Genomic DNA, 14556 nt, shown 5'->3' on the forward strand with positions numbered 1-14556 from the left:
TTTAAGTAAAAACATCAGTTATTTATTTAAAATATAAATTGAAAACAGTAACAGTCAATAAAACATTTTACGATTAGAATGTTTCATATTAAACATTTCAGGCATTCGACTGAATCCAAGATGTGTAGTTGGCCACGCGAATGTTGATAGCGGGGCGTGAACCGAAGCAGTTTGTGTGGACGGCGACGAGGATGCCAGACTGGTATATGCCAGAGCCGAACCCACTGCAATAGCCATTGAACTCTTGATTAGGCCATCTGGTGCAGATTACGTCAGAGGTGACTTCAGCGTCGATACCGTCAAAGCGAGTTCTGCAGAGGTCGTTGCTAATAGTCACGACCTGCTCCTCACTGATTTGGCGATCTCCCTCCTAATGGGAAGAAAACATTTATTCATAAACTTGGCACAGAGAAATCGCTTTATCGTAGTCAGAGCACTAGGCAGTGAAAGGCAGGAAATTCAAAATTTATTAATTATCCATAATGTAGAAAAAAAATAGTACTCGCTACTTACAATTTGGCGCCAGCTCGTAGCCCAAACGTTCAGGTCGTCAGCAAGGTTGTACCCAGCAATAGGTGCGGGCCGAATGTTGTGGCTGTAGGTAAATACTGGCGTGCGGACAATAGACAGGTCAGAATGTAAATTAGCGTCGTTGAAGTCAGGGTGTATGATCAATTGTAAGGCGGGTAGAACCTGGCCACCTGAGTTGGTGTAAGACGATCCAATTCGGACGCGGTATTGAGAAGGAGGACGGTAGCTGAAAGAGACAATTGAAGAATAAAATAGCGTAATGGTTTAATAAGTAATAAGTTTTATCGAGCAATATTTCTGATTTTGCAGTTCATAACCGTTTGTAAGTTTAACAAAAAATATTAAAATGCCTAATGGTTTTTTAAAGGAAGTTTCAGTATTTCAATTATAATTAAGTTATAAAAACCATTAGACGTAAATGCATGTACAATTCTGGTGATCTACATATTTGTTCTTCTTATTCTATAACATAATGTGTGGCCAGCCAGCTGCGCGGGAGATATTATTGTGCACAAGGGACAGCGAAAACACAGGATTACAATCTATTTCCTTTAACTAATAGCCCGATAGGACGGCAATCCGTGCAAGCTTTATTCACAGAAGCTAACAACCCAAAGACTGCTAACCGATAGTTTAGAAGCTAGGATGCAAAAGTTACTTACTACATGCAATGGCCAGCTGTCAGGATAGACCTGTTGTTGATGATGACACCGGCGCAGACATAAACCAAGGCGATGTCATCCCAAGTGCTGAGGATGGAGGCGCTGGAGGGGTACTGGTCAATAGTGGTTAAACTTTTATCACTCAGTCTTGAAGTGCTAGGCACGGCTGAAAGCAAACGAACGATTAGGTTGCAAATATAACAAAATTTCCCTGTAAAGTGAAAAACCTTAAACATGAGTAAATGAAATTCCGGTCTAAAAACTACTGGTTTCACATTTGGGAGGGATGAAACAAAACATTTTTTTTCCCTAACTTATAAATTAAAAAATATAGAAATAAGGGTAACGCGGTGTCATTCTTACTTGCAGAGCTTCAAATATACATATTCTAAATCTAGTTCACTAATTTCGGCTTATCATAAATGGGTGAATTAAAAAAACTATAACTCTTTGAGACCAGCTTGCTTACCTGCCACAGCCGCCAAGCAGAAAGCCAACAGAGCAACGCCACGCATCGTTCGAGTTTCAGTCTTCCACAATTGAGAGTGCTGAAAATAGAAACAAATACTATATATATAGGAAGATAATGTTGACGACAATTTAAGCCTGTGAGGCTAATCAATGACTATCTAATAATAATAAGATAAATTGGGTCCATTATTTTTTTGTTAGGAATCTTTGAGATAGGAATATTGGGAGATTATTTATATCTTTTAATCACAATACATTATTGTAATATCATCCATAGGGCTGATTCATATTGGTTTTATCACCTAGTTTTTTTAAATCATCTAGTTTTGGAATCAACAGGGTTCCATAACGATGAGCTGTGCGAGACGGGCGAACACGCGAATAAACCATTCTTGAACAATTATTTTTTGATCACGTATGTAAATCAATTTGAAATTCTCCTTAAATTTTTATCCCGTCTGAAATAGCAAATAACAAGCGTTTGACGTCAAGTATTTGAAGTGCTTTGATTCATTTGTATTCAATTAGGTAACTTTACCACTTGATGTGCCTGGGGACATGCATAAACACCTTGTTCTATAGCTCTGTTCAACTATAAGTAGATCTAGCTGTAACAGTTGAAGCCAAAGACGAAAAAGAAAAATGGAGGGTTCTTGATATAGCCAAGTCAACTGGATGAGGAATATACATAGTGGCGGCTAAGCCAGGGCTGTTTATTATACAAAAATCATGATAAAATCTAAGCCTGTACTAGTACTTACGACAATCTTCATTGAACATCACCCATATTCGCCCTAACCTTGCCGCTTTTAAGTGTTCATGCTGTGAAAAAACAAAGCGCGCAGCAAACTCCCCGGAGGCACGCTGTCTTTCTTCTTTTTCATCTTATACCGTTACAATGGACAGAATCTCTGAAACTTAAGAAATTCTTTTTCCCTTGAACACTGTTCCGATTTAAAGCAACGTTATTGATGAGCAAACTTGGGTAGCAAAATTTCCAGCACAAGTATTTTGGAGCTTCGAAGTTCTTAAAATCATACCAAATTAATTCACACTTAAAACTATCTCAAAACATTTTTCTTCCGAAAATAAACTTAACTTCGATGTGGAGAATCATTCCTCCTCCTTCCAGACAATGGACATTCGTTAATTATTATCTTAGTTTAAACATATCACAAGGCTTCTTTCTTTACGATGTACGGAACCCTAGAAAGCTACACCGGATGTTAATTTTCTTATCAAAATAAAATAACAAATACGTAACATGACGATATCCGCTCTAAAAATACTGCATCATTTCAATTGTTTCAAAATTTACTAATCTGGAACAATTACGTCACTGATTAGAAGGTAATAATCATCTGCATGATGATAAAGCTTTGATATAAATACAGTGGCAGGAATTATGATCACCACTCCTAGTAGTGAATGTTACACTGCGCGCTCTGCCTGCTCCTTTTTTCGTCGAGATTAGCTCTTTCATATTGGATTGTTAATTGATCCTAAATGCATTCAATTAAAAAGGTTTTTTTTTTTTTTTCTCTAGCCCACTGTGTCCCACTGCTGGGCAAAGGCCTCCCCCAAATCCTTCCACGACTCTCTATTCTGGGCCGCATGGAACCAGCCTGCGCGGTAAGCGTTAAGGTCGTCTCGCCATCGCTTCCTAGGTCGCCCACAAAAAGTTTTACATATTTTTAATTTGCACAGATAGCCAGGTGGTGGACACGTCGCCCCACTGATATCGATCCCCGCGTCCAGCATGCTTTTGTGTGATCCACAGATGCTTGTCCTGAGTCTGAATGTGACTGGAATGATTGTGAAACCCCTCGCGGCTCGCGGCACACGGATTCGATTCCTTGTTATGGTAGTCGTTGAAAGGAAAAAAAACAAGTGGTTTTTTAGATTTTACTTTTTACTGATGGACAGTACTCGTTTAGCTGTGGACAGGAATCAGCATAGAAACCTTTCCAGTGCAAAGACTCCCAAACTTCCGAATAAGCCCAAATGATTTATCATAGATTGAACCCCAAAACCTTGCATGCTGTCAGCAGTATCGAGGTGGTTTGTCAGAGTAACAGGAACTCCTGCCAGTAGTGCGTGATGAATTGCAATGCATTGCCGCGAACCACATACTTAATGCGTTCCACAGCGGTTCAGGTTTAGTCAATAAGTGTCTAAGAGTACTCAATACTCAATACTCAATATTTTATTGCACTCCATATGTTATACAGGTCTTACATAATATAAGTATAGTACACTATGGACCCTGTAGGGCACGGCAATGTAGAAGAGAGGAGGATGCTTTATTTAGATTATGTATCACAGATTATTTTTATTTATTAAGTGGTTGTTTTATTTTATTTATATTGTAATTATATAATTTTTATCTATGAGAATGTAACTATATATATTGTAGGTGTATGATTATTATTTTCCTTATATATTTAATAGGTTTTTAGTTATTATTATTATCTATAACATATTTCTATTAAATTTTTGTTACTATATTTATTTTAATTCTTTGTCATTAATATATTCTTTAATATTATAATATGCTTTATTTATGAGTATTTGTTTAAGTTTATTAGTAAATATTATATTTCTAGGTTCTTCCTTTAGGGCTTCTGGTAGTTTATTATATATTTTTATAGACAATACATAGGTACTATTTGAATGTAGGCTCATACTAGAAGTTGGTAGCATTAGTCGGTTTTTGTGTCTTAGTGACCTGTTTGCATGTCTGTCTCCACGTTTAGTAAATAAGGTAAAATTGTTTCTCACAAACTTACATATTTCTAGAATGTAGATGCATGGTAAGGTAAGTATTTGGTGCTTTTTAAAGTAGGGTTGACAACTATCTGTTTGGTCTATGTTAGTTAGGACACGGATAAGTTTTTTTTGAAGAGTGAAAAGAGAAGGTGTATCAGTGCTATTACCCCACAAAATAATTCCATAGCTCAGCCACGCATATGCGTAGGCATAGTAAGTAGTTAATGTTGTTTGAAAGTCAGTGGTCTTCTTGATTTCCCGGAGTAACCTCACACTACCCGCTTAATCCCCCGAGTAAACTTCTATCAGTAGAGGAAGCAATCAACAATTACAGCACGCTCTTCTTAGTAGTGGTACGATAGAACCATATAAGTGTTTAATTTTTTATTTTTATTAGGTTGCAAACACCTTGCTATATATTATTATTCCATTTTACTTAAAAATATATTGTTGAATTTTTATGCTAAGTAATTTAGCAATGCAAAAATTGTTATTTTTTTAGCACCCTACCTTCGTCTGAGTGTTGCGTGTTAAAAGTGATACAACATAAAAGTGGCAGGTTGCATTTATTTTCATAACTACACCAATTTATATCAGAACATTTTTTTGATAGAGTAACGCCATCTCTTTCTTGATGAGCAAATTAATATAGTTCACAATTTCCATTTTAACTGTCCTTGTTATCTGGCAGATGTAAATACTTACTGCCAATACTTTCGAAGTCTCTAAAAGCATCTTCTGTCTAGGCGTTGAGCAAAGGAGTTGAGTATGTCCCACCACCTTCTCTTACGCCTGTCAGGAGTATCTAAATATAAATAAAGCTATTCTTAAATTAAATTATTTACTTACCTAGTAAAGCACGGTCAAGCTTAGGACTCATAAATTTGCCAGTCTACAAATTATATTTGATACCTAACCCCAAGTAGCATTTTCTTTCTGCCGTCGTTTTTGCCTATCATAGCCGAACAACTAGGCATAACTCTAAGTAAAATTAAATTATACTTTAATTATACTGTATTCTATTCTTGAAGACAATAAGTTTGGCGTCAATGTATTGGACCTTGTACCACTTCTAGTGTCGATGCACTTCCACCGATGTCCATCGATGTATCATGATCAGCTCCAGGATTGACAGTGATTTGATGGAAAACAGACATTTTAAAACGATATCATTATGTACTCGTTTAATCTTGTATCTTACGAGTAGTTTTAGAATGTTCTGTCGTTTCGAGGAGATTAGATGAATGTAAGTTTTTTTTATTATTATAATTAATTATTTATAAATTTGTGTTCTACTTGGCAAGGATATCTTCACACAGTATATTATAGATATAGTTATATTGGTGATTCAGAAAAAAAATGAATAACGAAGTTTAAGTAAAAACATCAGTTATTTATTTAAAATATAAATTGAAAACAGTAACAGTCAATAAAACATTTTACGATTAGAATGTTTTATATTAAACATTTCAGGCATTCGACTGAATCCAAGATGTGTAGTTGGCCACGCGAATGTTGATAGCGGGGCGTGAACCGAAGCAGTTTGTGTGGACGGCGACGAGGATGCCAGACTGGTATATGCCAGAGCCGAACCCACTGCAATAGCCATTGAACTCTTGATTAGGCCATCTGGTGCAGACTACGTCAGAGGTGACTTCAGCGTCGATACCGTCAAAGCGAGTTCTGCAGAGGTCGTTGCTAATAGTCACGACCTGCTCCTCACTGATTTGGCGATCTCCCTCCTAATGGGAAGAAAACATTTATTCATAAACTTGGTACAGAGAAATCGCTTTATCGTAGTCAGAGCACTAGGCAGTGAAAGGCAGGAAATTCAAAATTTATTAATTATCCATAATGTAGAAAAAAAATAGTACTCGCTACTTACAATTTGGCGCCAGCTCGTAGCCCAAACGTTCAGGTCGTCAGCAAGGTTGTACCCAGCAATAGGTGCGGGCCGAATGTTGTGGCTGTAGGTAAATACTGGCGTGCGGACAATAGACAGGTCAGAATGTAAATTAGCGTCGTTGAAGTCAGGGTGTATGATCAATTGTAAGGCGGGTAGAACCTGGCCACCTGAGTTGGTGTAAGACGATCCAATTCGGACGCGGTATTGAGAAGGAGGACGGTAGCTGAAAGAGACAATTGAAGAATAAAATAGCGTAATGGTTTAATAAGTAATAAGTTTTATCGAGCAATATTTCTGATTTTGCAGTTCATAACCGTTTGTAAGTTTAACAAAAAATATTAAAATGCCTAATGATTTTTTAAAGGCAGTTTCAGTATTTCAATTATAATTAAGTTATAAAAACCATTAGACGTAAATGCATGTACAATTCTGGTGATCTACATATTTGTTCTTCTTATTCTATAACATAATGTGTGGCCAGCCAGCTGCTCGGGAGATATTATTGTGCACTAGGGACAGCGAAAACACAGGATTACAATCTATTTCCTTTAACTAATAGCCCGATAGGACGGCAATCCGTCCAAGCTTTATTCACAGAAGCTAACAACCCGAAGACTGCTAACCGATAGTTTAAAAGCTAGGATGCAAAAGTTACTTACTACATGCAATGGCCAGCTGTCAGGATAGACCTGTTGTTGATGATGACACCGGCGCAGACATAAACCAAGGCGATGTCATCCCAAGTGCTGAGGATGGAGGCGCTGGAGGGATACTGGTCGATAGTGGATAAACTTTTATCACTCAGTCTTGAAGTGCTAGGCACGGCTGAAAGCAAACGAACGATTAAGTTGCAAATATAAAAAAAAATCCCTTTAAAGTGAAAAACTACTGGTTTCACATTTGGGAGGGATGAAACAAAACCTTTTTTTTCCTAACTTATAAATTAAAAAAATATACAAATAAGGATAACGCGGTGTCATTCTTACTTGCAGAGCTTCAAATATACATATTCTAAATCTAGTTCACTAATTTCGGCATATCATAAATGGGTGAATTAAAAAAACTATAACTCTTTGAGACCAGCTTGCTTACCTGCCACAGCCGCCAAGCAGAAAGCCAACAGAGCAACGCCACGCATCGTTCGAGTTTCAGTCTTCCACAATTGAGAGTGCTGAAAATAGAAACAAATACTATATATATAGGAAGATAATGTTGACGACAATTTAAGCCTGTGAGGCTAATCAATGACTATCTAATAATAATAAGATAAATTGGGTCCATTATTTGTTTGTTAGGAATCTTTGAGATAGGAATATTGGGAGATTATTTATATGCCTTTTTTTACATCACCTAGTTTTGTAACCAACAGGATTCCATAACGATGAGCTGTGCGAGACGGGCGAACACGAAAAATACGAGCGAATAAACCATTCTTGAACAATTATTTTTTGATCACGTATGTAAATCAATTTGAAATTCTCCTTAAATTTTTATCCCGTCTGAAATAGCAAATAACAAGCGTTTGACGTCAAGTATTTGAAGTGCTTTGATTCATTTGTATTCAATTAGGTAACTTTACCACTTGACGTGCCTGGGGACATGCATAAACACCTTGTTCTATAGCTTTGTTCAACTATAAATAGATCTAGCTGTAACAGTTGAAGCCAAAGACGAAAAAGAAAAATGGAGGGTTCTTGATATAGCCAAGTCAACTGGATGAGGAATATACATAGTAGCGGCTAAGCCAGGGCTGTTTATTATACAAAAATCATGATAAAATCTAAGCCTGTACTAGTACTTACGACAATCTTCATTGAACATCACCCATATTCGCCCTAACCTTGCCGCTTTTAAGTGTTCATGCTGTGAAAAAACAAAGCGCGCAGCAAACTCCCCGGAGGCACGCTGTCTTTCTTCTTTTTCATCTTATACCGTTACAATGGACAGAATCTCTGAAACTTAAGAAATTCTTTTTCCCTTGAACACTGTTCCGATTTAAAGCAACGTTATTGATGTGCAAACTTGGGTAGCAAAATTTCCAGCACAGGTATTTTGGAGCTTCGAATTTCTTAAAATCATACCAAATTAATTCACACTTAAAACTATCTCAAAACATTTTTCTTCCGAAAATAAACTTAACTTCGATGTGGAGAATCATTCCTCCTCCTTCCAGACAATGGGTATTCGTTGATTATTATCTTAGTTTAAACATATCACAAGGCTTCTTTCTTTACGATGTACGGAACCCTAGAAAGCTACACCGGATGTTAATTTTCTTATCAAAATACAATAACAAACACGTAACATGACGATATCCGCTCTAAAAATACTGCATCATTTCAATTGTTTCAAAATTTACTAATCTGGAACAATTACGTCACTGATTAGAAGGTAATAATCATCTGCATGATGATAAAGCTTTGATATAAATACAGTGGCAGGAATTATGATCACCACTCCTAGTAGTGAATGTTACACTGCGCGCTCTGCCTGCTCCTTTTTTCGTCGAGATTAGCTCTTTCATATTGGATTGTTAATTGATCCTAAATGCATTCAATTAAAAAGTTTTACATATTTTTTAATTTGCACGGATAGTCTATTGCTGGTGGTGGACACGTCGCTCCCACTTAACGCGACGTGTCTAGTTCGATCCCCGCGTCCAGCATGCTTTTGTGTGATCCATAGATGCTTGTCCTGAGTCTGAATGTGACTGGAATGATTGTGAAACCCCTCGCGGCTCGCGGCACACGGATTCGATTCCTTGTTATGGTAGTCGTTGAAAGGAAAAAAAACAAGTGTTTTTTAGATTTTACTTTTACTGATGGGCAGTACTCGTTTAGCTGTGGACAGGAATCAGCATAGAAACCTTTCCAGTGCAAAGACTCCCAAAGTTCCGAATAAGCCCAAATGATTTATCATAGATTGAACCCCAAAACCTTGCATACTGTCAGCAGTATCGAGGTGGTTTGTCAGAGTAACAGGAACTCCTGCCAGTAGTGCGTGATGAATTGCAATGCATTGCCGCGAACCACATACTTAATGCGTTCCACAGCGGTTCAGGTTTAGTCAATAAGTGTCTAAGAGTAACCTCACACTACCCGCTTAATCCCCCGAGTAACCTTCTGTCAGTAGAATCAAAATCAAAAGTCATTTATTCAAATTAGGCTACTTAGTAGCACTTTTTGAAGGTCAAATTACATTGACAGCACCCAGTTTTGCCCACCCGTCACCGCTATTAAGTGCTTTTGCTGTGAGAGAAGAAACGGCGCAACAAACTCCCCAGCAGCACGCTGTCATTCCATTTACAATATAATTATTAAAAAATATATCAAAAAAGGTGGGTAGGTGCCGTGCCAAACAAACAAATATTTGAGGTCGTGGTACCTAAGCCACTATGAACTTAAACTGTCAACTACTCGGCCAAGGTCAGCAGACCGACCAGCCACCGCAAGCAGCACCCGTTCACAAGTATGACGCAAGGGTCAGCCATCACCTCCCTCGCCATATTTGAGGGAAGGAGGTGACCCGACCCAAGACGCCACCGCAGGCAGTGACGACTAAGGGAGCATGACGTATCTGCTGCCGGCTAATAAAATAAAACTCAAAGAAAGAAATACCCCAAACGTTGATTTACCTGGCACAGCCCCGAAAACGGAGGCGGCATAAATTGCTACGTCATTCAATTTTATAATTAATACAATTATACATGTCAAAATTTCTAATAAAGAACATATACGTTTATGCGTATAATCATACTAAAAATAAAACAAAATAGGTAATACAATGTTACATACATAAAGTATGCCTATCAAATTACATAATAATCGTAATAACACGTCATACATTAATCCACACTAAATCCGTCCTGTGTTAATCACGGCGACCAACTATTTTTATCATTCAAGTAATCATTTAATCTATATAAAAATAGATTAAATGATTACTTGTCAATTTAACCTTTTTTAAACCTGGTGTAGTGAGCACCGGTAAAGGTTCAGCACTCTGAGATTTGACAGAGGCCGTGGGTGGAGAGCAGGAGCAGGCACAACACAGATTATTGGTCATGGACTCGAGGAAGAGGAAGCAATCAACAATTACAGCACGCTTTTCTTAGTAGTGGTGCGATAGAACCATATAAGTGTTTAAGTTATTAGGTTGCAAACACCTTGCTATATATTATTATTCCATTTTACTTAAAAATATTTTATTGAATTTTATGCTCCAGTAATTTAGCAATGCAAAAATTGTTATTTTTTAGCACCCTACCTTCGTCTGAGTGTTGCGTGTTAAAAGTGATACAACATAAAAGTGGCAGGTTGCATTTATTTTCATAACTACACCAATTTATATCAGAACATTTTTTTGATAGAGTAACGCCATCTCTTTCTTGATGAGCAAATTAATATAGTTCACAAATTTCCATTCTAACTGTCCTTGTTATCTGGCAGATGTAAATACTTACTGCCAATACTTTCCTAGTCTCGAAAAGCATCTTCTGTCTAGGCGTTGAGCAAAGGAGTTGAGTATGTCCCACCATCTTCTCTTACGCCTGTCAGGAGTATCTAAATATAAATAAAGCTATTTTTAAATTAAATTATTTACTTACATAGTAAAGCACGGTCAAGCTTAGGACTCATAAATTTGCCAGTCTACAAATTATATTTGACACCTAACCCCAAGTAGCATTTTCTTTCTGCCGTCGTTTTTGCCTATCATAGCCGAACAACTAGGCATAACTCTAATTAAAATTAAATTATACTTTAATTATACTGTATTCTATTTTTGTAGACAATAAGTTTGGCGTCAATGTATTGGACCTTGTACCACTTCTAGTGTCGAGGCACTTCCACCGATGTCCATCGATGTACCATGATCAGCTCCAGGATTGACAGTGATTTGACGGAAATCAGACATTTTAAGACTTCTCTTATCTTACTTATAAATTTGTCTTCTACTTGGCAAGGATATCTTCACACAGTATATTATAGATATAGTTATATTGGTGATTCAGAAAAAAAATGAATAACGAAGTTTAAGTAAAAACATCAGTTATTTATTTAAAATATAAATTGAAAGCAGTAACAGTCAATAAAACATATTACGATTAGAATGTTTCCTATTAAACATTTCAGGCATTCGACTGAATCCAAGATGTGTAGTTGGCCACGCGAATGTTGATAGCGGGGCGTGAACCGAAGCAGTTTGTGTGGACGGCGACGAGGATGCCAGACTGGTATATGCCAGAGCCGAACCCACTGCAATAGCCATTGAACTCTTGATTAGGCCATCTGGTGCAGACTACGTCAGAGGTGACTTCAGCGTCGATACCGTCAAAGCGAGTTCTGCAGAGGTCGTTGCTAATAGTCACGACCTGCTCCTCACTGATTTGGCGATCTCCCTCCTAATGGGAAGAAAACTTTTATTCATAAACTTGGCACAGAGAAATCGCTTTATCGTAGTCAGAGCACTAGGCAGTGAAAGGCAGGAAATTCAAAATTTATTAATTATCCATAATGTAGAAAAAAAATAGTACTCGCTACTTACAATTTGGCGCCAGCTCGTAGCCCAAACGTTCAGGTCGTCAGCAAGGTTGTACCCAGCAATAGGTGCGGGCCGAATGTTGTGGCTGTAGGTAAATACTGGCGTGCGGACAATAGACAGGTCAGAATGTAAATTAGCGTCGTTGAAGTCAGGGTGTATGATCAATTGTAAGGCGGGTAGAACCTGGCCACCTGAGTTGGTGTAAGACGATCCAATTCGGACGCGGTATTGAGAAGGAGGACGGTAGCTGAAAGAGACAATTGAAGAATAAAATAGCGTAATGGTTTAATAAGTAATAAGTTTTATCGAGCAATATTTCTGATTTTGCAGTTCATAACCGTTTGTAAGTTTAACAAAAAATATTAAAATGCCTAATGATTTTTTAAAGGCAGTTTCAGTATTTCAATTATAATTAAGTTATAAAAACCATAAGACGTAAATGCATGTACAATTCTGGTGATCTACATATTTGTTCTTCTTATTCTATAACATAATGTGTGGCCAGCCAGCTGCTCGGGACATATTATTGTGCACAAGGGACAGCGAAAACACAGGATGTCAATCTATTTCCTTAAACTAATAGCCCGATAGGACGGCAATCCGTCCAAGCTTTATTCATAGAAGCCAACATCCCAAAGACTGCTAACCGATAGTTTAGAAGCTAGGATGCAAAAGTTACTTACTACATGCAATGACCAGCTGTCAGGATAGACCTGTTGTTGATGATGACACCGGCGCAGACATAAACCAAGCTGATGTCATCCCAAGTGCTGAGGATGGAGGCGCTGGAGGGATACTGGTCGATAGTGGTTAAACTTTTATCACTCAGTCTTGAAGTGCTAGGCACGGCTGAAAGCAAACGAACGATTAAGTTGCAAATATAACAAAATTTCCCTGTAAAGTGAAAAACCTTAAACATGAGTAAATGAAATTCCGGTCTAAAAACTACTGGTTTCACATTTGGGAGGGATGAAACAAATCATTTTTTTCCCTAACTTATAAATTAAAAAATATAGAAATAAGGGTAACGCGGTGTCATTCTTACTTGCAGAGCTTCAAATATACATATTCTAAATCTAGTTCACTAATTTCGGCATATCATAAATGGGTGAATTAAAAAAACTATAACTCTTTGAGACCAGCTTGCTTACCTGCCACAGCCGCCAAGCAGAAAGCCAACAGAGCAACGCCACGCATCGTTCGAGTTTCAGTCTTCCACAATTGAGAGTGCTGAAAATAGAAACAAATACTATATATATAGGAAGATAATGTTGACGACAATTTAAGCCTGTGAGGCTAATCAATGACTATCTATTAATAATAAGATAAATTGGGTCCATTATTTATTATGTTTGTTAGGAATCTTTGAGATAGGAATATTGGGAGATTATTCATATGCTTTTTTTACATCACCTAGTTTTGGAACCAACAGGATTCCTTAACGATGAGCTGTGCGAGACGGGCGAACGCGAAAAATACGAGCGAATAAACCATTCTTGAAAAAATATTTTTTGATCACGTATGTAAATCAATCTGAAATTCTCCTTAAATTTTTATCCCGTCTGATAACAAGCGTTTGACGTCAAGTATTTGAAGTGCTTTGATTCATTTGTATTCAATTAGATAACTTTACCACTTGACGTGCCTGGGGACATGCATAAACACCTTGTTCTATAGCTTTGTTCAACTATAAGTAGATCTAGCTGTAACAGTTGAAGCCAAAGACGAAAAAGAAAAATGGAGGGTTCTTGATATAGTCCAGTCAACTGGATGAGGAATATACATAGTGGCGGCTAAGCCAGGGCTGTTTATTATACAAAAATCATGATAAAATCTAAGCCTGTACTAGTACTTACGACAATCTTCATTGAACATCACCCATATTCGCCCTAACCTTGCCGCTTTTAAGTGTTCATGCTGTGAAAAAACAAAGCGCGCAGCAAACTCCCCGGAGGCACGCTGTCTCTCTTCTTTTTCATCTTATACCGTTACAATGGACAGAATCTCTGAAACTTAAGAAATTCTTTTTCCCTTGAACACTGTTCCGATTTAAAGCAACGTTATTGATGAGCAAACTTGGGTAGCAAAATTTCCAGCACAGGTATTTTGAAGCTTCGAAGTTCTTAAAATCATACCAAATTAATTCATACTTAAAACTATCTCAAAACATTTATCTTCCGAAAATAAACTTAACTTCGATGTGGAGAATCATTCCTCCTCCTTCCAGACAATGGGCATTCGTTGATTATTATCTTAGTTTAAACATATCACAAGGCTTCTTTCCTTACGATGTACGGAACCATAAAAAGCTACACCGGATGTTAATTTTCTTATCAACATACAATAACAAATACGTAACATGACGATATCCGCTCTAAAAATACTGCATCATTGAAGTTGTTTCAAAATGTACTAATCTGGAACAATTACGTCACTGATTAGAAGGTAATAATCATCTGCATGATGATAAAGCTTTGATATAAATACAGTGGCAGGAATTATGATCACCACTCCTAGTAGTGAATGTTACACTGCGCGCTCTGCCTGCTCCTTTTTTCGTCGAGATTAGCTCTTTCATATTGGATTGTTAATTGATCCTAAATGCATTCAATTAAAAAGTTATTAGAAATAGGTAAGTTAGTAAGTTGCATAGACAATAAATTTGCATGTTAATTG

General features: G+C 37.3%; 3 protein-coding genes across 3 annotated transcripts; all 3 read right to left on the reverse strand.

Annotated features, from left to right (window-relative positions):
* On the reverse strand, positions 1–2613 carry LOC113497671 (trypsin CFT-1-like). The gene is made up of 5 exons (XM_026877337.1): positions 2426–2613; positions 1663–1741; positions 1194–1359; positions 514–757; positions 1–370 (listed from the first exon to the last, which is right to left on the reverse strand). Exons 1-5 carry the CDS (start codon positions 2435–2437, stop codon positions 98–100), a joined length of 774 nt encoding a protein of 257 aa, XP_026733138.1. The 5' UTR covers positions 2438–2613; the 3' UTR covers positions 1–97.
* Positions 2614–5870: 3257 nt separating this feature from the next.
* LOC113497667 (trypsin CFT-1-like) lies at positions 5871–8313 on the reverse strand. The gene is made up of 5 exons (XM_026877333.1): positions 8142–8313; positions 7432–7510; positions 6999–7164; positions 6319–6562; positions 5871–6175 (listed from the first exon to the last, which is right to left on the reverse strand). Exons 1-5 carry the CDS (start codon positions 8151–8153, stop codon positions 5903–5905), a joined length of 774 nt encoding a protein of 257 aa, XP_026733134.1. The 5' UTR covers positions 8154–8313; the 3' UTR covers positions 5871–5902.
* Positions 8314–11370: 3057 nt separating this feature from the next.
* On the reverse strand, positions 11371–13763 carry LOC113497672 (trypsin CFT-1-like). The gene is made up of 5 exons (XM_026877338.1): positions 13737–13763; positions 13032–13110; positions 12564–12729; positions 11884–12127; positions 11371–11740 (listed from the first exon to the last, which is right to left on the reverse strand). Exons 1-5 carry the CDS (start codon positions 13746–13748, stop codon positions 11468–11470), a joined length of 774 nt encoding a protein of 257 aa, XP_026733139.1. The 5' UTR covers positions 13749–13763; the 3' UTR covers positions 11371–11467.
* Between the last annotated feature and the right edge of the window lie 793 nt (positions 13764–14556).

Source organism: Trichoplusia ni, chromosome 9, assembly GCF_003590095.1.
Source record: "Trichoplusia ni isolate ovarian cell line Hi5 chromosome 9, tn1, whole genome shotgun sequence".
Lineage (NCBI taxonomy): Eukaryota > Metazoa > Arthropoda > Insecta > Lepidoptera > Noctuidae > Trichoplusia > Trichoplusia ni.

Bases quoted from the DNA above. Each gene is read 5' to 3' on its own strand.
- LOC113497672 (XM_026877338.1), bottom strand. The intron at 12,730-13,031 runs GTAAGCAAGCTG...GTTTGCTTTCAG, and splicing joins CTGCTTGGCGGCTGTGGCAG to CCGTGCCTAGCACTTCAAGA. The intron at 11,741-11,883 runs GTAAGTAGCGAG...TCTTCCCATTAG, and splicing joins CTACGAGCTGGCGCCAAATT to GAGGGAGATCGCCAAATCAG.
- LOC113497671 (XM_026877337.1), bottom strand. The intron at 1,360-1,662 runs GTAAGCAAGCTG...GTTTGCTTTCAG, and splicing joins CTGCTTGGCGGCTGTGGCAG to CCGTGCCTAGCACTTCAAGA. The intron at 371-513 runs GTAAGTAGCGAG...TCTTCCCATTAG, and splicing joins CTACGAGCTGGCGCCAAATT to GAGGGAGATCGCCAAATCAG.
- LOC113497667 (XM_026877333.1), bottom strand. The intron at 7,165-7,431 runs GTAAGCAAGCTG...GTTTGCTTTCAG, and splicing joins CTGCTTGGCGGCTGTGGCAG to CCGTGCCTAGCACTTCAAGA. The intron at 6,176-6,318 runs GTAAGTAGCGAG...TCTTCCCATTAG, and splicing joins CTACGAGCTGGCGCCAAATT to GAGGGAGATCGCCAAATCAG.